The sequence below is a fragment of the Nuphar pumila genome, chromosome 10 (genome assembly GCF_984573655.1).
Source record: "Nuphar pumila chromosome 10, dmNupPumi1.hap1.1, whole genome shotgun sequence".
Taxonomy (NCBI): Eukaryota; Viridiplantae; Streptophyta; class Magnoliopsida; order Nymphaeales; family Nymphaeaceae; genus Nuphar; species Nuphar pumila.
Window position 1 is genome coordinate 5,512,872 of NC_143258.1, and position 24,904 is coordinate 5,537,775.

The 24,904-nt window shown below is 37.4% G+C and overlaps 1 protein-coding gene across 2 annotated transcripts in view; it reads left to right on the plus strand.

Annotated features, from left to right (window-relative positions):
* Positions 1-1,912: 1,912 nt before the first annotated feature.
* The window catches only part of LOC149823336 (KRR1 small subunit processome component homolog), a 41,081-nt gene continuing 18,089 nt past the window's right edge, over positions 1,913-24,904 (plus strand). For both annotated transcript variants that reach the window (XM_090018785.1, XM_090018784.1), the window contains exons 1-11: positions 1,913-2,198; positions 3,756-3,832; positions 11,870-11,980; positions 12,703-12,771; positions 15,664-15,720; positions 15,805-15,843; positions 15,990-16,091; positions 16,180-16,262; positions 16,371-16,452; positions 17,429-17,572; positions 17,752-17,823. In XM_090018785.1, the coding sequence (XP_089874911.1) occupies positions 2,000-2,198; positions 3,756-3,832; positions 11,870-11,980; positions 12,703-12,771; positions 15,664-15,720; positions 15,805-15,843; positions 15,990-16,091; positions 16,180-16,262; positions 16,371-16,452; positions 17,429-17,572; positions 17,752-17,823 (1,035 nt within the window). In that variant the 5' untranslated portion in view covers positions 1,913-1,999. The remainder of the gene's footprint in view (positions 2,199-3,755; positions 3,833-11,869; positions 11,981-12,702; positions 12,772-15,663; positions 15,721-15,804; positions 15,844-15,989; positions 16,092-16,179; positions 16,263-16,370; positions 16,453-17,428; positions 17,573-17,751; positions 17,824-24,904) is intronic.

Sequence of the window (24,904 nt, forward strand, 5' to 3'; positions counted from 1 at the left end):
TATATATATAAAGTGAGAGAAAGTGGTAGCTGCCTACAACTTTTTCAGTTAGACCTGAGTGGATGCACAAGCGAACAATGTGCATGTCAAAATTTTTTGTCCACCAAAAAGCTTTAGCGACCGCGGTTCATCACTGTTTAGCACACAAGATAGTAGGCAGCTACGAGTTTCGATCAGGTTCAATCACATGGCACAAAATTTATACATTAAACACCTGACTTCATCAGGCCTTGGCCCCCCACAACTGACAGGCGGGTCTCCACAAGATGGAAAGGAGATCAGGTGCTTAATGCACAAATATTTGTGCAATCATATCACACTATGTTTTCACGGCAGCTACCACCTGGCTATTTTTTTTTTAGAGAAGATCACGGAATTATGTCCTGGCGACCTGTACTTTAATAGTTTCATTTCAACCTAGTTATATTTTTATTGTATTAAAGTATAAAAACCGGTTTTAAATCCATGTCCTCGTGTTCTTTTCTCTTTTCCTAAAAAATTTGAATCCACGTCAATAGTTACTAGGGATGGCAATGGACAGGGGCGGGGGCGGGTACAAGGTATCCACCCCCGCCCCATCTCAAAATCCGAACCTCTATCCCCGCACAGGATGGATTTTAACCTCCATCCCCGGTCCAAACGGGACGAGGCAGGGCTTATTTCTCCTCGGTTTAGTGTCAAGGATTGGGGATGGAGTAGGGCGGGGCAAGGCGGGGATCAAGACGGGGATGGAGCAGGTGGGGGAAAGCATAAGTTCATCCCCGCCTCCATCCCCGCACAGGGATGGATTTTAGCCTCCATCCCCGTTTAATGACCTTCATCCCCGGTCCAAACGGGGCGAGAAGGGGCTCCGCTTTCCCCCGTCCACTGCCATCCCTACGTTACGTGGGACGTACCCTTATACCTAGTGTGTCAATTATCAACGGGTCAGGTTTACTCAGACCTGACCCAAACCAAACCCTATAGGGTTTGGGTACCGTGATAAATAATAAGACCCGGGTGACTCAAAGGTCTGATTAATACATGGACCCAGGTATAATTTGTGAAATTTTATACTAGACTGGGCCCAAGTTCAAACCTGCAAATTTTCAATGTAAAAATAATATATATTTTTTTTTTACGGGATAAGATCCATATCTGGTTCATGTAGTTCTTATCAAGTCAGAAAAAGATTTTTCTTATAGTGGACCTGATTAGATCCAAGTCTAGACCCAATACCATAACCAAAAATCGGGTCTCATGGTACCATCTGGCTCCCAACCAAACTCGACCGTTAACAAGCCCCCACGCCACACCCAACAACATCCCCCTCCCCCTAGGGATGGCAGTGGATCGGGAGAAAATGAGGCCCTGCCCCGCCTCGCTCTGTTTGGACCAAGGATGGAAGACATGAAAAGAAAATGGAGACGGGGATGAAGGTTAAAATCAAAATCTGTGTGAGGATAGAGGTGGGGGTGGACTTACGCTTTCTCCTCCCCTGCCCCTTTTCGTCAATCCCCTTTAGTAAAATAACTAAAATGGTAAATGGAGCTCCGCCCCGCCTTGCCCCGTTTGGATCGAAGATGGAATACATGAAACGAGGATGTAAGCAGGGATGGAGGTTAAAATCAAAACGCATGCGGGGATAGACGTATTTTTATTTCAACTAAAAAAAACTTATTTTTAGTATTAGTATTAAAAAATTAGTTTTCTATTGATAACAAATTAAAAAATTCCGTGTCCCGTTTTCAATTTTTGTTTTCCGAATTTGCCCGTCGAATCTGAATCACGCGTCCTCGTGTCAACGTGTCCTTGTGACATAGATTTCTCCCCCTTTGAGCTCGTTGGTCGGTGGTAGTCAGGAACTGGAAGCTTCACCCGGCAGAAAAACCGAACCGAACAAACAGCTGCAAGGGCATAGAAAAACCCTAGAGAGAGAGAGGTGAGGTGAAGCAGAATAGCAGAGAAAGCAGGAAATTAGGGTTAGGGTTAGGGCAAGAAAAGGAGGGGAGCGAGGGGAATGGAGGAGGATGGAGTCGCCGGAGGGGAAGGAGAGCAGCAGCAGCGGAAGCCGAGGCACAAGGGGAAGCACGACAAGCCGAAGCCGTGGGACGACCCCTCCATCGACCACTGGAAGATCGAGAAGTTCGAACCCTCCTGGAACGAAGGCGGCATGCTCGAAACCAGCTCCTTCTCCGTCATGTTCCCCAGCTATAGAGGTATAACAACCAAAACCTTCCCTTCATACCCGATCTCCTTTCGTCCTCGTCTCTCGATCCTCTTCTTTATTTTTCCCCGTTTTCGTGCGTTCGTTCTTCCGTCAATACGATCGTAAAAACTGAAATCCCGAGTATTCTGGAATCTCGGCGTCGTATAATGTGTTTGAACTTCTCATCTCTTCGTTGCGGTAGTGGAATCGTAGGATTGAATTTGAAAAACCCTAGTTTTCTATACTCGGGCTTTGTATGGCATTCACGGGTGATGATGCATTGGTTGTCTGGTTGCGGAACCTTCGTATCGTAGAAATTGGAATAGTTATTGCTGCTGCTTCAATAACATTGAGCTTTTATGGTTTGCGGGTTCACGTTCCGTTGAGAATGAACACTTCTGGGATGTCTTGCCCTGTGAGGGAAGCAAGGTTAGCACAGTGGTATCGGTATATGCATTGGTTGGGGATTGGTTTATGACTAACTGAGGTTGTGCAGGTGGTGTATGATTTTTTGGTTTGGTATGTTCGTGATGGTGGTTTTACTGGGGCTAATTGGTGCAGTTTCGGTTTCTTTTTTTCACACTCACCAATAAGTAATGACCATTCGTTGTCGGTTCTTTTTGGGCATTTAGAGAGTGCTTGGTTGTGCTAGCTTATCAGCAAGAGTGGGATAAGTTTGGAAATCTCATTTTACTCCATGATGTAAAATTACTGACTATCCCACTTTTCTCGGTAAGTGGATGCATTTGGAGGCCCTCTTAATAGTGTTAGACAGATGGATTGTTGTCTCTGATTTCTATTCAAAATGGTGGTATAGGCTTTCTATTATCTTCCCCAAAAATGCTGCCTCGAAGTTGAAGTTCACTACAAGGATTTGTATCCTTGGTGACAACAGGATTTCTGTTCTGCAGTAGGCTGATGGTATGTAATCTCCAATGCGTCCACTCCATACATATGGATGATGAAGTTTGTTGCTGAATGTTTTCACGTGGCTGTAGGTCGTGCGTAGTCTTTTGGAAGTCTTAACTTATGATCATTATGTGGAAGAAAATTTGCAAGACTTACTTGCCAGAATGTGGAAACAAATGATCAGCTGTTTTCCTGTTGGATACCTTGGATTTTTCATTTTATATGTTCAGTACACGCATAAGGGTAACTCACAGCTTGGAATGGCCAAAGGTTGTTACTTATGTTGCATGGGCACTGCTGAGGATATGGTGATACAACCATTTTTATCAAGTTTTGAATACGACTTTTATATAAGGGGATACAGAATGGGAGTCAAAATGGAGCACCCATGTTAAGTGCATTGTCTCATGCAGGCTTGCGTGACAATGAAAAATGCTTTGTGAACGAATTTGACACATTATTAATGCTTTTGGCTCAGTTTCCATTACTAATGAGGCTATCAATGGCACAATTTATTTTTTCAGTGCATAGGATTTGGTTAAAATGTCTTGACAGTTCTAAATTCTAAACTGAACATTTGTTCTTAGTGTTAGCAGATATGTCAGCAGCAATGAGCATATGCTCATTGTTGACCATCTTCGTGGTTATTTTGTTTCAGAAAAATATTTGCAAGAAGCATGGCATATCGTGAAGCAAGCACTGAAAGAGTATGGTGTTGCATGTGAGCTCAACTTGGTAAGAATAGTCTGTCTTTTTTGCGATATTATGGCAGTTACAGAAACTTATGATGGATTGGTTACCTTAGTAAATATGCTTGGAATTATGTATTTTATGTCCTACACAATCTTTTGGATAAGTTTGTGAAATTATTGGCTGTTTTCCTGCTTTCTTATTGTAGTTGTATGCATGCGAAATAAAGAGCATATGAAAGACAACCAATACACAGTGGGATCATGATCAGCTGTTTTCGTTCATCCAAGTGCATCTCTTTTCTGGACCTTTATATTTTCTTCTAATGCATTTTCTCAATTCTCTTTTTCAATTAGCAGACGAAACAAATTTCTATGAGAAGTACATCATTTGGTCCAATATAAGATTTCAACGGTAGCTTGATGAGAAGTTTGAATGCAACATTGAAACACTATGGGAATAGGTTCCACTGTATGCATCATGGTGATGTGTGATTTTATGAGGCATAAGGATGTGCACAAAACACATGATAATAGAAGCATTAGGATGAACATGAACTGTATCGAACTGAAAGCATACTATGTGAAAGGGATATTTTACTTTGAGAAAACTTGAGAGCATTGAATCAGCCAAGTATGCATTAGCACATATGACTTTTGACTACATGACATTCCTACCAAGTAAAAGCACTTGAGCAATGTCTAGATTCTAGAAGTCATTTGTTTCTCCATTTTTAATGATATTTTGTTGTGCATCTGTGGCAGCAGCCTGAAGTTTGAACCTTCTACCAAGTTCTTCTCGATATACATGTAGTTTACTATTCATGAGAGATGTGCTTTTCAATATAGAAGCATTGTTTTTGTCTGAACCACATTTACCAGTTTCTATATTTTTGGTAGCAACCCTTGTCCCGTGACTTACAAACCAACATCCTTTTTTTTTTATTTCAAATGATCCTACTCCCAATGTTGGATGTGGTTGCTTTGGTGACCCATTACCTGTAATGGAGGACCCTTGTGACTATGATATTAACCACTGTCATCAATATTTTGATATTATCATCATTTTCAAACCGTGACAAAAGCCCCTGCCGACTAGTCAGACACAGGCGGCAAGGGCGTCGCCCCTGCCGGGCAAAAGAGAAGAAAAGAAGAAGAAGAAGAAGAAGAAGAAGAAGAAGAAGAAGAAGAAGAAGAAGAAGAAGGATTTTTAAATCTTGCATTGTTTCTGCAAAATCTCGGCAATAAAAAAAAAATAATATAAAAAAATATTTTTAATATATCGCAATAAGAAAATATAAATAAAAAATATTAAAAAAAAACCACACAGTTGATAAATAGCCGTTAAAAATGTAAATATCGCGTTTAAATCACAATATTTATGTTTTGATGAAAAAATCATGATATTTTGAATATATCGCAAGAAATTACCGTTTAAAACGTTCAAGTAATTTCTCGCGATATTATCGTGAGATTTTCATAAATCTCGTGATATTTGTGGTTTCAAGAGCATGTTGGAGGTTTACTTTGCTCTAGCTGATAAGGTTTATATTTGGTGAGGTCGCTAACATTGCATGTATATAGTATGGTATACTACTTATGTAATGAAATGGTGGTCTTCAACAAATGCACGAATAACTCACAAACAAGTGTCTATTGGAGACACTACAAGCATGACCCTTGAAAGGGTATAAAAGGAAGAACACTTGAAAAATAAATAATACTTTATTCATGAACAAAATGCTTAAGAAGCATAGTAGTTTACATTGAAGGGGTTCACCCCTATATATAAAAAAAAGTGGTAGAGAGAGGAGAGCTCATTTTGAGCTCTCCAAAAGAGACGTTGGAAGTCCAACGTCTCTTAATATAGCTGTTGGACTACAGTCCAACAACATTTATTATTATAGTTGTGGACTATAGTCCAACAACATTTATTATAGCTGTTGGACTACAGTCCAACAACTATTTGCACAGTCAAGTTCCAACAGGAACTTGACTGGATCAAATATCTAGTTTCTATTGAACTAGATGCTAAAAAAGAAAATAAAGAAAAATAAAAAAAAATAATAAAAGAAAATATAATAATATTATATATATATATATATATTACAATTTACATTTTAACACTTCTCCTCAAACTTACGGTACAATGAGCGAAAGTTTGTCTAAGAGGAAGTGAAATCTGGGAGCAGCGAGAGGCTTGGTGAAGAAGTCTGCTAATTGATATTCTGATGTAACATATGGCAGATCAATGATTCCATGTAAGTATTCTTCTCTGACATAGTGACAGTCCATCTCAATGTGTTTAGTGCGCTCATGGAATGTCCGGTTGCTTGCAATGTAGATCACACTTTTGTTGTCACAACACATCTTTGAAGCTTGCGTTGCTTTAGCTCCCATATCCGCTAGCAATCGTTTGAGCCAAACAACCTCCATAGTGGTGGTTGCCATGGCTCTGTATTCAGCTTCGGTGGAGGAAAGAGAGACTTTCTGCTGCTTCTTGCACCTCCACGAAATTAAGGTTTCACCTAGGAACACACAAAAACCAGTAGTTGAGTGTCTATTATTGGGATCACCTCCCCAGTCAGCATCAATATATGCAATTAAATTTAATGAAGATGAAACAGACAAGAAGAGTCCTCGTGAAAGAGAGGATTTTAAGTATCTAATAATACGCAAAATTGCTCCCATGTGCACGGAGGTGGGAGCATGCTGAAACTGACTGGCTGTATGAACCGCTTGAGTTATATCTGGCCTAGTAATGGAAAGATAAGAAAGAGCTCTAACAAGCTGTCTATAAGGAGTAGGATCATCAAGAAGTTCTCCATCATCAATTTTCATTTTAACATTGACAACTTCTGGAGTGTCTACTTTCTTATCATCTGTAATTCCAGACCTGGAAACGATATCAAGAGCAAATTTAGATTGAGATATCAAATATCCTCGAGGGGAATAAGCAACTTCAATGCCTAAAAAATATCTTAATAAACCTAAGTCAGTCATTTCAAAGTGAGTTTTAAGAAAAGATTTGATATTTGCAACTCCCTGTTTATCGCCTCCGGTGATGATCATATCGTCCACATAGAGAAGAAGAATAATGATGCCTGCATCAGATTTCTTAACAAACAAAGCAGTGTCAGTTAAACAAGGTTGAAAACCAATATCAAGCATAACATGATTAAATCGGTCATACCAGGCTTTTGGAGCCTGTTTAAGACCATAAAGAGCTTTTTGTAGACGAAGAGCTTTACCCTTAGGGATACTAATACCAGGTGGGGCTTCCATGTATACTTCTTCAACGAGATTCCCATTCAGGAAAGCATTTTTGACATCTAATTGAAAGATAGGCCATGTTCTAATGGAGGCTAAGGCTATTAAAGTTCTAACAGTGGTCATACGGGCCACATGAGCAAATGTTTCTTCATAATCGATGCCATACTCTTGGGCATATCCTTTTGCTACTAAACGGGCCTTATATCTTTCCAGGGTCCCATCACTTTTGGTTTTGACTTTGTATACCCACCTACAACCTATAGGTTTATTACCTAGAGGGATATCTTGTATCGTCCAAGTATTGGCATTTTCTAGTGCATCCAATTCTATTTTCATGGCTTCTATCCATTCTATATGATTTTTGGCTTGAGAATAAGATGATGGTTCAACGTATGATTGTATTAATGTAATGGCGGCCCTATACGTGGGTGAAAAAGATTCATAAGACACAAATTTTTCTGGAGGTTTAGAGATTCTAGACGTTCTTCTAGTTGAGACTTTAGAGTATTTTTGTAATGCACATGGAAAATTTTGCTCTCTACGTCTTGAATATTGTAGACTAACATCCCTATGGATTTGCTCTTCATTATCATCATTTTCAACAACAATAGTACTTTGATCATTGTCAAGGTCACATCCAACATCACATTCATTGGATTTTGAAGTTGGATCAATTAAAAACGAGTATTCAGTGACATCCTTGGATTTTTCAAATTCAAAGAAGCTTTCTTTTTCCCAAAAAGATACATTTCTTGACACATGTAATTTGTCATTTTGAAAATCGAAACACCTGTAGCCTTTTTGATTATCAGCATATCCTAAAAAGGCACATGGGATTGCACGAGGATAGAGTTTGTCATTTCTGTTGGTGAAAACAAAACATTTGCATCCAAAGACTCTTAATCTAGAATAATCTGGAGTTAAATTAACAAGCTTTTCTATTGGAGTTGTATTCTTTAATGAGGAAGATGACATCCTATTAATGAGGTAGGTGGCAGTTAGGACCGCTTCAGCCAAAAAACTTTTTGGAACTTGATTTGCAATTAACAATGTCCTAATAGTTTCCATAATGTGCCGATGTTTGCGTTCGGCTAGGCCATTCTGTTGTGGAGTGTGTGGACATGATCTTTGATGTGTAATACCATGTAAATTGAGATAGTCTTTGAATTCGTTGGACATAAATTCTCCCCCTGAATCAGTGCGAAAAACAAAAATATCATTTTGAAACTTATTTTTAACCATTTTATGAAATATTTGGAAGTTAGCAAAAACATCAGATTTATGTTTAAGAAAATAAATCCAAGTATATCTAGAAAATTCATCAACAAAAATGACATAATATGTATAACCACCTTTGGAAATAACTGGTGCGGGACCCAAACATCCGAATGTATTAACTCAAGTGGTCGTGAGGAAACAAAAGTTCTACTAAGAAATGGTAACATTTTCATTTTGCCAAGAATACAGTCTTTACAAGAAAAATTTTCAGAATTACAAAATTTTTCCAAACTTGGAAAATATTGAATTTTACTATTTTAGACATATGAGGATGGTCAAGCCTTTTGTGCCATAAATCCAATTCTAATTTCTGAATATTATAACAAAATGCATTCTTGGGTAATTCCAAAAAGTCCATGTAATAGAGTCTTCCTTCTCTATGGCCTTCTCCAATTAGCTTCCCTGACTGGTGATCTGTACTCAACAACCATGAAAAGAGAAGGAGATATTACATCTATAATCAGATATTTGCGAGACAGATAAGAGATTCAAATTAAGTTTAGGGATATATCTAACTTTGGGATAAATTTTTTTTTGGATTTTTAAATATTTTCAAAAAAACATCCTAATCCTTTTACTTCAAGAGATGTGCCATCGGCTGTAAAAACCTTTGACACACTTGAGTTATTTTTAAGACATTCGGATAGACTATTAACATTTGGGGTCATATGAAAAGAAGCACCAGAATCTAAAAGCCAAGGAAAGTTACCTGGACCAGAGAAAGATGCAACTGCTGCTCCAGTTGAGGCTTCGGTTGAGGAGGATACCCCTTTAAGAAGAGGTTGAAGGATTTCCATCAGTTGAGCCATAGACACAGGTGCATCTTGATCTTTTGACTCGGATTCAACAGATGCAACTCTTTTTTCTTCTCTTCTTTTTAACTTTGGACATTGAGGCCTATAGTGCTCCGGTTCATGACAATGATGACAAATAACTTTTCTTTTATCAAAGTTGCCGTTTTGTCTTCTAAAATGAGGCGGCTTATAAGTACGAGTCTGATTCCTCGGTCTAGATACAGCTAAAACAGAGTCATCATCAACTTTTGGAGTACTTTTTCTAAGTCTATTTTCCTTCATAGTGAGCTCTTCTATAGTATCAACAATAGAAGGATTTTTTCCACGATGTAAAAGGGCCGATTTGGTGGATTCAAACTCCGGCCTTAGACCATTCACAAATTGATAGAAATGTTCCATATCGAGTTGTTTTTGGCGAACTCGATATCTTCGGCACAATGCCATTTGGGCTCAAGAAGAGCCAACTCTTCCCAATGTTCGGACAACTCATTATAATATTCTCGAATAGTTTTATCTTTTTGAGTCATTGTCAGAACTTTATCTTGAAAATTGCATACATGTGCAATATCTTTAAGGGAATACATGTTTTTGAGGTATTCCCAAGCCTTATCGGCATGCTCAAACTTAGCTAGACTAGAGCATTTTTTAATGTCTATGCTATTGATGAGCCATGACATAATTTTTGCATGCCCTATCCTCCATTCTTTCCATTTCTTTTCATAAGTGGCTAACGCCTTACTCTTCTCTTCTTCCGTTGGAGGAACCTCTTTATCACCCTCTTTCTTGGTAAGAGATAGTTTAGGTTCCAAATCGGAACCATCCACTATACCCCATAAACCTTTTCCCCAAATGTGGTGCTTCATAATCGAAGCCCACATTACATAGTTAGTATCATTTAGCTTCATAGGAATGATGGTGATCTTATCATTGTCATCCATCTTTTACAAGGGTAAGAGAGGAATAAATAGGGGGAGAGAGAGAGAAAAATAAAAGAAAAGAAAAAGAGTAGACAAAGGAATAAGAGAGGATACAAAACCAAAATTTTTGTAGCACAAGTTCACCTTTCTTCAAACAAATCTTCGTGAGCCAAGAACAAGGTGATGAAACACCTTTTGTAAATGTGGCACGGAAATTGAGGCGAAAGCACTTCAAGATCTAAGGATTTCGTAGCTCTGATACCATGTAATGAAATGGTGGTCTTCAACAAATGCACGAATAACTCACAAACAAGTGTCTATTGGAGACACTACAAGCATGACCCTTGAAAGGGTATAAAAGGAAGAACACTTGAAAAATAAATAATACTTTATTCATGAACAAAATGCTTAAGAAGCATAGTAGTTTACATTGAAGGGGTTTCACCCCTATATATACAAAAAAGTGGAAGAGAGAGGAGAGCTCATTTTGAGCTCTCCAAAAGAGACGTTGGAAGTCCAACGTCTCTTAATATAGCTGTTGGACTACAGTCCAACAGCATTTATTATTATAGTTGTTGGACTACAGTCCAACAGCTATTTGCACAGTCAAGTTCCAGCAGGAACTTGACTGGATCAAATATCTAGTTTCTATTGAACTAGATGCTAAAAAAGAAAATAAAGAAAAATAGAAAAAGAAAATAATAAAAGAAAATATAATAATATTAAATATTAAATAATATATATATATATATATTACAGTTTACATTTTAACAACTTATCCATGCACATAAAATTCTGATGTCATCTGGTTGTCTAGAAATGTTGGGGGAGAAACAACTGTTCTTGATCAAGTGAAGGGAACAAGTTTTTGGTTGCTGGATTATTTGCACCCAAGCCAGGGTAACCATACTTCTTTGTGTTTCCAGTAGCATGGGTGAACTTTGCCTAAGGCACAGCTTAAGTTTGAAAAAGTGCAAATTTGAAATTCCAGTAATGGAATAAAAAAGAATGAAATAGAAAACAATGCAAGCTGTCTTTCACAGGATGAGTTGTATTGATACTCAGTACACACTATTGTGATCTAAACTGATACCTGAGTGCTATTGCACATGCCACTTTCAGAAAACCACTTTGTAACTGCAAATGTGGAAATCCACAAACGTTGGAGACTGGAGTTCAGGTGGTGCAAGTCCAACTACGGGCACAAACCCTTGCTACAATCAACATCTTTATTTGAAACTTGTGAATACTTGATTGATTCTGATGTACAATTTGAGGATGGATGTTCATTGAGCTTGTGGTTATGAGTGTGATTGAGCAAGTTATGCTGATTTGTACAATGTCAAAAGTTAAGTAATATGCTATTGTTTGTTACTTTGTTTAGTTTCACTTATAGAGAATATGTAATATAGTTTCTGGAAACATCATAAGATGTAAATGGTGAAGGTCCATAGAAGTTCAAAGTTTGGCAGCATCTTTTCCTTTTCTTTATTTGTTTCTTTTAGGAGTTCAGATAGAGTGACTTTTCTGGGGAATCTTCTTCTCATACTTGTTTTTTAATAGGTGCACTTGTGAGATAGGTCTGAGAAAGAACTACAAAATTTTCTAATATTAATAAAATATATGTAGGCCTGTGGTTTCTTCGAGTTGTTGGTCAAACAGGTTCTAGGATTATTGATATCTCAAATGAACTTTGTTTTTGAATGATATTGAGATATACTGATGTATTATCTTGTGTATGACAAGGGATTTGGCTATATTTATATCAGAAGGTTGCTGTTGGTTAATATGAGTTTGATTACAAATTATATTTGTTTGCAGGTTGAGGGCACCATGAGCGTTTCAACAACTCGGAAGACAAGGGACCCATACATCATTATAAAGGCTAGAGATCTTTTGCGGCTTCTAGCTCGTAGTGTCCCTGCGCCTCAGGTACATACATAAAGTGCTTCCATTTGTTAATACTTTCTACCAATAATGAATTTCTTATTTTCAGAAATATAGTCTCTCTCTCATCTGCAGACGTCTGTGCACACACACATACAATCACCCTTCTCTCCTATATTTCCTGTGATTATGTCAAGCAAGTTCTCACCATAATTGAAAAGACATGTTCTTTCGAGTAATTTACAAAAAACCACCTAATGTATCAGCTGTTTACAAAAATCCGCCTAACATTTTGCTAAATTTATTTAGCCATTTGCTCTGTAATTTATGTTTCAAAGACACAGATGCTCTTAAAATCACTTAGTTGGCCTTTATTTATTATCCAAGAAAGCGACTAAAACTCCTTCAGTTTTTGCTTAAAAAAGACCATAACATGATATGAGATGTGTAGTTCTAAAAAATGGACAAAAATGTCATTTTATACCTCAGGCAGGTATTTGAAATGCATTCAGATAAGGTAGGCAGTTAAATGTAATAACACAAATATTGGGTGACTTTTGGCAGCTGATAACTTGAATAGTTAGGTGGCTTTTTGTAAATTACTCTTGTTTTTTTATTTATTGGCCTGTTCTGTCATCAATGTGTGTACCTTAATATATTCACTGCAGTTTCATACATCTACTTGAATTGGCTGTGCTTCCCGTGCATAAATTCTGATTATAGATTTAAGGCTAGGAAATTGCTAATTTCTTTGCTTTTTATTGTAGGCAATCAAAATTTTGGATGATGAAATACAATGTGACATCATACAGATTGGTAACATTATTCGCAATAAGGTACCTATCTTTCTTTTCCACCCTCTTTTATTGTACCTCTTTATGCTAATGGTTCATTAATTATTATATGCATGCATGCATGTCTGAATGTCCTTTCACACTTTTTTTCCGTAGGCAATTTCCAAAAAACCTGTGTCAAAATGTTGCATTATTGGTGTCTTTTCTGCCTTCAAGCATTTGTTACTCTCTCTCTCTCTCTCACACACTCACTCTCCCAACCCGAACCTTAACAACCCTTCCTCTCCCAGAAAGAGAAAAAAATGCTGTTGGGACTTAGGACATTTTTTTTGTGAAGGAATAATAAAATCTTATTTCACAATAGGGTGATGAGAAATCACCAAAACTAGAAGACAAAGCATAGACAAACAACATTAACCACCTATCCTAGCGGAACCTATCCGTGTTAAGTCACATTCTGGCCATTTTGGGATTGCACATGCATGAACATGGTGGTGGGTGAAAGGGAAGAGGGAAGGTTTCAACTGAGAGATGTTACACGATGAGAAAAGGGGAGAAAAGTTGCTCTTAAAAATTAGGAATGACAGTAATTGTCACCCTGGAGCTCAAAGAAGAATCTGAGGGCACTGGGAATTTTCAGTCGATTTTCCAAAGGAAACCCAAATATAGGAACCTTATGTCGTGGTTATGCTAGGTGAAGGCTGATGATTCTCATTCTTCTACCCATTTCAGGGAGGGAGAAATGATTTTTTGGCTAGAGCTATTGCTGGATGAGGCGACTTTCATGCTGAGTCACGTAGGGCTATTCACAGATCAAGCCATCCGCAAGGTCTAAATTCTTGGTGGATGGGCTGTGGATGAGGTGCAATGGATCCTTGAAAAGGGTTCATAGGTTGACTTGAGCTAATGGTTACATGGAAAAAATGCAACTTCGTATGGTGATATTGGATTTATCTCCAATAAATGGGACAACAAATTCTGTTTCTGGTGCCACTGTTTCAGAACCTGCAATGTTGACTGTAAATGAAGTCATGGCTAAGCATGGCCATTGGATCTGGTGCCCGACGAGCTGTCGGGTACCTGGCCCATATCGGGTCAGGCTTGGGCTGCACTTTGCATCCCATCCCTGAATGAAGTCAGGGCCCGACCCAATTAGATAATCGGGCCCAAATCTGGTTCGGCCCATGTGCAAAATGCACTGGGCTTGACAAGCCCAACCCGTTAATTGGGTCAGGCTTAAAGGCCCTAGCCCGACCGGAGCTCGAGCCCAATTGTAACTAGGTCGGGCAGGCTTGGGATTGGCTGTCAGTCGGGCCCTTATCAAGCCCTAATCAGACTGGCCCGACCCGATTGCCACCCTTAGACTCATGGCTTATCCTAAGGATAAGTGCTGGCACGTAGGGGTGTCCCAAATCAATTATATCCTACCTGACATGATTTTAGTGGATGCATGGGTTAAGGTCGGGTCCAAAATATAGATCCGTAACGAAAATGGGTTGGGTATTGGGTATTGAAAAAAAAACCAAAATCGTTTGTACCCGACCCGCTTTTATACCCGATCTAAATGGTTCCTCGTATTGTACAACCGAACCAGCCCGGACCTGTTTTATTCTTGAACCAACCTGAACCCAAACCTGCTTCGTACCTGAACTGGCCTGAACCCAATATGTACCCAAACCCATTTTATAATTGGTAGTATGAGGAAATAACTAGAATAATTTGTAAATATTATGTTATATAATCAATTAAATGTTTAAAAATGTTGATAAACTTAATATGCATTACCTTTTAGTAATCAAAAGTTTAATTCATTTTTTTCTGATACTTCCTATTGCCTTATATCATGGAAATTGTTGGGTTAAAGTGAATCCCAATTCTAAAGAATAATACTCAAGAACCCATTGAATTTAATACATTTTGAATATGATATTATCATTGATGTCATTTTATTTCAACTTGAAATGATTGGTTGGTATAGAAATATTTTATTTATATTTAAAATTTGGCATTATTTAGAATAATTAATAAGCTTCTCATTTGTTAGGATATAATCTTCTTAATGAATAGTTGATTCCATTAATTTACATATTTTTTTATAAGCGGGCAATTAGGTCTAGAATACCAATCATATCAATACCCGAGTGAAAACCTGAACCGATCGTACCCGAACCCGTTAACCCATATGGGTCTACTTTTTTTCAGCAATACCCAAACCCGAACCCAAACCTGACCTGAATCAAAACGGGTCTATTAAAGACCCAACCTGATACATACCCGAACCTGTTAACCCATATGGTCCACAATTTCTAGCTGCACCCGAACCCAAACTCAGATTAGATTGGATCGGGTTTGGGTCTCACTTTTCAACCCGACCCTGTTATACCCCTACTTCCATGGTTATTTCTATAAGCTAAAGAGCGGCCATTCCATGTTTTAATTGAGCTAGGTGGAGTTTGTTACTATATGAAACCTGGGACTGGACCCTGCATCACTCTTGCCTTCAAGTTGGGTCTATTGACAGGGGCGACATGGTGTACCTTGTGGTAATGATGGCAGCTCTTGCAGTTCTAACAGAACTCAAAGCCTTTTTCCTTTGAGATGTAGGATGACATACATTGGGCAATAGCAGCAAAACATATTCTTAGGTGTCTCTTCTTCTTTTTTAATGAATGCCCCTTTGGCGCTTATGTTTGCATTGCAAACCAATCAGCTTTCTGTAAATAGTGGAGAGTGGAGTTACCTTGCAGGCCATTAGTGTATGAAGCATCAACTTCTGAACTCCTGAGGGCTTCAATATTTTTCCTGTATATGGATGTATTAGACTAGAATAAGGCATTTGATAGATAAGCATGCTTTCCTTTTCTTCTCTTCTTATTGGAAAAGAATATTCTTCTAACTAAAGCTATATCATTTGATGGAAATTAATTTATGTAGGAACGCTTCCACAAGAGAAGACAACGCCTCTTGGGTACCAATAATACCACTCTGAGGGTATGTAGATGATTCACTCTTTGCAATTTATGAAATTAAACCCTTCTTGGAAAATTTAAAATGAATCCCTTTTGGCAAATGCAGGCCATTGAGTTGGTGACTGGTTGTTATGTTCTGGTTCAGGTTTGCAAGCATGGTTTGTTATTTGTTTTTGGCATCAGCCAATTGTGAAGTCATACACTTTTTCTTTTTCCTTTCTGATATATTCAATTTGAATCCAGTTGTGGGATCAATTCTCTTTCCATGGGCTAAGTAATACCTTTTTCCAGGGATATACTGTTGCTTCCATGGGGTCATTCAAGGGCTTGAAACAGGTTAGAAGGATTGTGGAAGATTGCATGCATAATACACATCCAATATATCATATCAAGGTATACACAAGGAATTGCCTCTGTTTCTGGTAGTAAAAATTTGTCTGCAGTTGCTAGAGACGTGCATTAATATTTGTCTTCTTGCTAGACTCTTATGATCAAGCGAGAGCTTGCGAAGAACCCTGCACTTGCAAATGAGAACTGGGACAACTTCCTTCCTAAATATAAAAAGTGCAATATCTCTTAAACTATCTACTGATTGCTCTTTGCTGCTACTCTTTTGTTTTATTTATTTATTTATTTTCACATCTAATAGTACTACATCCTCTCTTTATTTAGGAAAAATGTTAAGCGACCGAAGGTGAAGGCTAAAGAGAAGAAACCATATACACCATTCCCTCCACCACCACAACCCAGCAAGGTTAGATACTTTGCACTCCTGTGTACATGGTCCTTGAAATATGATTAATGTTATATGGTTTTTAGGTGAGATCTTTGTTTTAAGATTTCTCTACTGCATCTCTGGATATCAGTTTGCCCTGCAGATGCAAAATTTGTTTTTATGCTTATAGTTCCTAGTGATCTTCGATATCTGAAAAAAATAAAAATCATGAGGAATATGATATTATAAAACATGTTGATTTTTAGATCACTGTTGTCCCCATGCCACAACAAATTTGTTCAACTTATAGAAAAGACAGATCAAACTTTGTAGAGGAGGAGAGAATAATTGATTAATAAATTCTTAAAGGTCATCTTTGATACTTGATAGAAATTTAATGTCCAAACTGTCCATGGAGTTTTCTTGATTAACCAGAACAAAGTTTAGGTGCATTTTTGAATTACGCTGAAAACTTAGGTGCCAATTTGAAGATTATGCTTTGTAAAATAATGCATTTATTCGAGTTTCTAGTGACGCCTGGGCAGCTAGGACGCTGGTGCCTGGGTATCACCTAGTGCTCTTGATGCATAGTTGTGGCACGAGTTTTTTCATCTATTTGTGTTTCTTCTGTTTCCCGTGAAACCTCAATAAGGCTCTGTTTGGGAGCTGGTGTTGGGGAGAAGATGAGAGTGGTGATGGGAGTGCAGAAGAAAATAGGAGACGAGGCTGGAGTTGTCAACAACATCCTTGTGGGGGTGTAATTGAAAATGGGCCATCTCCACTCCTAACACCATTCTCTTCTTCCAAAACAGGGTTCCCAAGCACCTGTGGGGGTAGGTGGTATTTATTAAATCCTCATTAAATACTGTCTCCCTTCTCATCTTTGGCTCCATACAGAGCCTAAATGAAGTCTATTACTGTTTGCTTGCTATTCTGTACGCTTGATTTTTAATGTTTATTACCATCCATAAACATCAAGAGCAGCTAAAGTTACTGTTAAATATTGCATTTTTAGATTGACCTCGAAATAGAGAGCGGTGAATACTTCTTAAAAGCTGAAAAGAAATCTAAAAAGAAGTGGCTGGAGAAGCAGGAAAAGCAAGCTGAAAAGACGGCAGAAAAGAAGAGAAAGAGAGAGGCTGCATTTATTCCTCCTAAGGTTCAATCTTGAATTAGTTTCCTTCTTTTTTTTTTGAATTGTGTATGTTCCTGGTGCAGGTCAACTCTCTCACTCTCTCATCCTTGTGTGCATGCATGTACATGAGAGATACTTGCTGCATTTTTTTCTTCAATGATTTTACATTCTTCTTTTGATAGCCTTTGAGACTCTCTATGCAGGAGATATCTTCCCACTCTAAGCCATCTGGGGATGGCAACAGTGAGTTGGCCGAGATGGCTGCATCCTTGAAGGTATGTCTATAGAATATGCCCTTATTCTTCTGTTTTTGCATCACAAGCTATATGACTAAATTTATCATTTTTCCTCATGGCAAAGTACCTTCAAATATGTGCATTTTCTTTTAGTTTCAGAGGCCAGAGTTGAACAGAGGCAAAATTTATCCATGCTATGCAAAATACAAATAAATATAAACGTGGACTTGGTTCTTGGACATAAAAATTAGTAGCTTCAATTTTTGTTGATTGTTATTTGTGTGGTCTATGGCTCTGAATCTAAGTAATATGGGTACTAATACCAGTCCCTTGTACCTGTCTTGTATCCACACTGGTACTTGGGTACTTCAGGTATGGGCCAACTGAGTTTTAGACTTGAATCATTTTGTCTATTTATGATCCAATCAATGTGTAGATAACACTGGGGATTAAAAGATCCCAAATGTTTTAATTATTAATTGTTAGTTAATTCTTCATCTATAAGATGTTTTAAACCTTTAGTAAAACTCTGTTGTAGAGCATTTTGTGCATCTATCTATCTATCTATCTATCTATCTATCTATATATATATATATATAGCCATGCTCCTGTACCTATCCTTTTAGACATTCCGGTGTTGTACCCTGTACCCACACCCCTGCCCATGTGGCATAGTGGATACTCCAATTTACTCTTATGTTGCATCCCCCTATCGACTACTCTTAATGTGAAACAAAACAAGAATAGATGTCCCCATATCCTTTAGCCATGTCCATGTGACATAGTAAAAGAACGAATATGTAATGAAATACCCAATGCACAAGTACAAGCCTCTTATGGGAAAGAACAATACACATGAACAAGGACCACTTATGGGTCTAAATACAAAACTCAATCACAAATGCCTCTGATGGGCAAAAACAACACATAAAAAATATAGGAATTATTGGATAATTGGTTGAAAACAAACATACAACAAGAATTGGATTACTCCACTTTATATATAGAGAAGAGAGGTCATATAGAGCTCTTGGGAACCACCTCAACAGCTATAAATATAGCTGTTGGGACCTTGGGAACCACCCCAACAATTCTAATGGCTAAGGACCATTATGTCCTTAGCTAGAAATAAAAAGACGAAAACAAAATAAAAAGTAAAAAAGTAAAAATATTAAAGTGCCTTTAATGGGCACAGCCTATTACACAAAGTGAAGTGACAACAATATCCCTAATGGGTATTACCTATTACAAGCACAAGAAAAATATATATACATATTTATATGTATATATTTGCATATACAACCATATTATACACCTATATATATATGTACAATTTAACACCCCCCCCCCCCTCAAACTTACGGTATAATCACCGAAATTTTGTCAAGAATTGAAACCGGGAAGAAGGAAGCGCCTTTGTGAAGAAGTCGGCTAACTAAAATTCCAATGCTACATATGGCAGGATAATAGTTTTCTTAAGGTATTCTTTATGAACATAGTGGTAGTCTATCTCTATATGTTAGTCCTTTCATGAAATGTGTGGTTGCTCGCTATATAAATGATGCTCTTGTTGTCATAGCATAACCACGAGGGTGACTTCATCAACCCTTCCATGTCTTCTAATAATCGTCTCAACCATACAATCTCGGATGTCGTGGTAGCCATGCGCGATATTGAACTTCAGTTGATGACAAAAAAACTTTTGCTACCTCTTGCACTTTTAAGACACCAACGAGTTATCTATAAAGACGCAAAAACCAGTGGTTGAGCGTCTATTATTGGGATCTCCTCCCCCAATCAGAGTTAGTATATGCCCTTAATTCAAGGGAGGAGGAAGATGACAAAATAATTTATTTAAAAATAGAATTTTGTAAATATCTAACAATACACATAACAACACTCATGTGAACAATAGTAGAAGAGTGCTAAAATTGACTTACTGTATAAACAACATGAGAGATGTCAGGTCGAGTAATGGTCAAGTAGGTAAGAGCCCCATCATTTGGTGGTATGGAGTGGGGTCATCCACGAGTGTCACATCATCGATTTTTATCTTGGCATTGATAACTTCAGGAATATCCACCATCTTCTCATCTGAAATGCTTGACCAGTCAATAATCTAAGTAGTAAACTTAGATTGAGTTAGAAAATATCCCCTAGTTGAGTATGCTACCTCAATCCCTAAAAAATATCTAAGAAAGCCTAGGTCAATCATTTCAAAATTTTGTTTCAAAACATTTTTAATATGAACAACTCCTCGTTTGTCTCTTCCAGTAGTGATCATGTCATCAACATATAGAAGAAGAATTACAACACTTGCATAAGAATGCTTAACAAATATAACAATGTTAGTATAACACAATTTAAAACCAATATTAAGCCTAACAATACTGAAACGATCATAACAAAACTTTGGGGCTTGTTTCAAACCATACAAGGCTTTATGAAGATGAAAAACCTTTTTTGTAGTAATCTCATATCCTGGCGGAGGATTTATATAAACTTCTTCCTTTAACTCGCCATTCAAGAAGACATTTTTAATATCCATTTGGCAGATATTCCAATTTCTAATGGCAACTAAATCTATAAGGGATCTAAGTTAGATCATCTAACTGTGGTCATCCTAGCTACAGGTGCAAACATTTCATCATAATCAATGTCGTATTCTTGTGAATATCCCTTGGCAACAAATCTAGCCTTATATATTTCTAAAGAATAGTTTTTACTTTATAAACCCACCTACAACCTATGAATTTTTTTTCCTGATGGTAAATCTTCTATTTTCCATGTGTGAGATTTTTTTAAGGCTTCAAGTTCATGGTTCATATCAGAGTTACTAGAGACGCCTAGGTAAGTGGGGAAGCGCAAAACGTCGCGCTTTTGAAATGCATGGGGAAGCATGCTTCCCTTTAATGGGAAACACGCTTCCCCCGTCGCTTCTCCTGCGCTTTCCCCTCGCTTCTCCCATTTTTTCATTTTTTTTGTATTTTTATTTTATTTTATTTTATTTTTCTCTTTTTTTGCTTTCCCCTCGCTTCTTAGGTTGCTTTCGGTTCGCTTCCGAGACGATTCCTGATTCGCTCCTAAGTCGTCCCATGCTTCACACTTCCTAAAATTTGGAAAGTGCCTCGCTTCCCGCTCCCGCTTCCTCAACTGGCAACCATGGTTCATATCGTCTATCTGTTCGGGATGATTTTTGGCTTTTTTGTAAGAAACATGTTCGTAATAAGAAAAGATTTTAGCTAGACAAGCTTTATGTTGGGAAGAAAAAGAATCATATGAAACAAATCTATAGATTCCCTAATGGTTTTCCTAAGGTTACTATAATCTTGTGACTCAAGGTTGGAATATTTGTCTAAAGCACTAGATTGCGTCTTGACACCTCTTCTTCTATAATGAAGGAGATTAGGTTCATTACTATCTAAATCATGGTCCTCATTAGCAGGAATATGAATAATAAGTTCATCTTGACGACCAAAACTAATAGAATCTTTATTAGGAAGTAACTCAAATAAGAAAGAATAGTCTCTTGTTTTCTTGGGCACATTTTGATCAAAAGGACATTCTTTTTCCAAAGAGGTAACATTTCTGAAAACATATAGTCTATCATTTTTAATGTCATAACATCTAAATCCTTTCTGGGTCTCACCATACCCAAAAAGAACATAAGGAATGGCTCTAGGGGATAACTTATCATTTTTGTTTATCAAGAACATAGCATGAACAACCAAAAGTTCTTAATCTAGCATAATCAGAAGGAAGTTTGTAAAGTTTTTCAAAAGGAGTGATATTTTGAAGTTTTACTGAAGGAATTCGATTTATGAGGTAAACAACAGTAACTGCGACTTCGGCCCAAAACATTTTCGGAATATTTTTGAAAATAAGTAGCGTCCTGGTGGTTTCTATGATGTGTCTATGCTTCCTTTCGGCTAAACCATTTTGTTGGGGGGTACAAGGGCAGGATCTTTGGTGAACAATGCCATTAGTTTTTAAGTATTTTCTAAAATCATTTGACATAAACTCTCCCCGTGAATCAGAGCAAAAAATATTAATATTGGTTTGAAATAAAATTTTAACTAAGTTATAAAAGGATTTGAAGGTCTCAAAAACTGCATTTTTGTGCCTAAGACAATAGATCTATGTAAATCGTGAATAATCATCAATGAATATCACATAATAAGCAAGGACACCTTTAAATGTAACAGGAGCCGGACTCCATACATCCAAATGAATTAATTTAGGTGGTTTAGAAAAAAAAAGTTCTTTTTTTGGAAAAGAATGGCCTTCATTTTGCCAAGAATGCAATCAGTACAATCAATTTTTTCATTACAAAATTTTCTCAAATGTGGTACATTGAATAATTTGAAAATGCTATGGTGTCCTAGTCTTTGATGCCACAAAATAATATCCAAATTAATTCAGGTGGTTTAGAAAAAAATTCTGTTTTGGAAAGGAATGACCTTCATTTTGCCAAGAATGCAATCAGTACAATAAATTTTTTTCATTACAAAATTTTCTCAAATGTGGTACATTGGATAATTTGGAAATGCTAGTATGTCCTAGTCTTTGATGCCACAAAATAATATCCAAATTTTGTACATTGAGACAAAAGGAGTTTTTGGTAGAATCAATTAGTCGGTCCATGTAGTAGAGATCTCCTTTCTTATGACCTTCCTTAATCTGCATCCCGAACTAGAGATCCTGTATTGCACATTGATTGGATGAGAAAGAGTTCTTACAGTTATGGTTGGCAATTTGAGAAACAGATAGAATATTTAAATTAAGTTTTGTGATAAATCTAATTTTTGGAATAGAAAATTTTGAATTTTTTTTAAAAATTTCAATGCTTTTTATTTCAAGAGAAGAGCTGTCCACAGTAAAAACATTAGATCTACTTGAATTGTTTTTTTAAATCGGAGAGTAAAGAAATATTAGGGGTTATATGTAAAGAAGCAGCAAAGTATAAGAGGCAACATATTTTACTTGGGAGAGAAGATGGGGAAACATCGTCACCTGTAGTAAAAGATGATGAACATTTGAGAAGTTGTAGAGCCTCCACTAGTTGAGATACAATTATGGTTTCAACGAATTTGAGGTCTCCATTGGTTTCATTTCGGTCTTTTTGTGATGAATCTACACTTGGCGCTCTTTGTTCATCTCTTCCTTTGAATTCGAGATAATAAGGCTTGATATGCCCTGGTTTGCCCCAATTGTGGTAAATAATCTTTTTTTTCCTTTTATCACTACGTGGCCTTCCATAGTTGAATTTGTTGAAATGAGGAGGCCTATAAGGTAAGTGTTCGCTTCGGGTCTTGAGACCGCCAACATATTTTCTTGGTTTCTTTTGGCTCAGACATTTTTCAAGATGTTCAACCTTGTTGCTTCTTACATACTTTGGCCAAAACCTCATCTAGAGGTTGAAAATTTCCCTTGTTGCGGTGAGTGATGTTGACTCGTACTTGTTCGAATTCGGGTCTAAGGCCTTGCATAAATTGAAAAAATTGTTCTTCCAAAATTTGTTCCTTTCTGTCACAAGCGTCATTGAAAGTATCCCAAATGGGTTCAAACTTGGCGATTTGGTCCCATAGTTTCTTAGGGAGCTATAATATTTACTTACATTTTTGTCATTTTGTTTGCAAGTATAGATCTTGTTGCGAATCTCCTATTTGTGAGCACCATCTTTTTTAGTGTAAGTTTGGTTGATAAACACTCAAGCTAGGGCCGTTCTCTCAAATTTTAGAATGTTTTTACATTGCTCGGTACTCATACTGTTAGGAAATGGTATTGCACAGTCAATCACAAGTGGAAGAGGAGTAGAGAGGGAGAGAGGCGTCAGTGGTTGCAGAAAACCCAAAAATTAGGGTCTGTGGTTTTGCTTCATTAACTATATACACGTACAATGTAATTAGGGTATTACATAAAGTGTGAAAATTACAACATGCCATTAATGAGCATGTGTTTAAATAAAACTACAACAGAATGGGTTTGGATCCTGAGATCCAGGCCCAGGCGTGACATCTTTTCACCCTCCCTCAAGTTGTACATGGTTTTGAACCATGAACAACTTGCCTTTTAACATCCAAAATCTGTCCTTGATAAGTCCTTTTGTAAACAAGTCAACAACTTAATCAGCAGTCCGAACGTATTCTGGTTTAATTTCCTTCTCTTCAACCTTCTGTCTTACAAAATGTTGATCAATTTCAATATGCTTGGCACGACTGTGGTAGATAGGATTGAATGACATGTTGATAGCACTTTGATTGTCACACAAGAGAATACTTTTAAAAATCGATTCTCCTACTTCTGCCAACATGTGTCTGATCCATGTTACTCCGGCTGTAGCAGCTACCATTGATCTATATTCAGCTTCTGTGCTCGACCTGGCTATGGCCTTTTGTTTCCTACTACTCCAGGAGACAAGATTTTGGCCAATGAAAACACAGTATCCTGAGACTGATCTACGCTCATCTGGATCTCCTGCCCAATCTGCATCGTGTAAGTAAGAAGTTCATGCATGTGATGGCCATACATACTCTTTCTGTACAAAAGACCTTCTCCAATAGTTCTCTTCAAATATCGAATAATGCATTTAACAGTTTCCATATGTCCAATATGCTGTTCATGCATGAACTGAGATACTTGATTGACCGAATAGACAATGTTAGGCCGAGTGAAGGTAAGATACTAAAACATTCCTACTACCCTGCGATATCCTGTAGGGTCCTCATACAAATCTCCATCTTGGAAACTGAGTTTCTGATGAAGTACACTGGGTGTGCTTAGAGGCTTGCAATCTGTCATACCTGCCTTGCTAAGAACATCAACAATATACTTATGTTGAGTAAGTGTCATGCCTTTGGGAGTCCTGTCAACTTCTACTCCAAGAAAGTATCACAGTTTACCAAGATCCTTCATCTTCAATCTATGACTCAAAAGTTCTTTGACCTGTTCAATATGTTCATTAGAGTTACCTGTAATGATAATGTCATCAATATATATCAATAACAAGGTAACTATATCTTTGCATTTTAATATGAGAAGAGAATGGTCAAGAAGAGACCGACAAAAGCCATATTTTTCTACTTCAAGAGAGAACTGTCAAACCAAGATCGAGATGCCT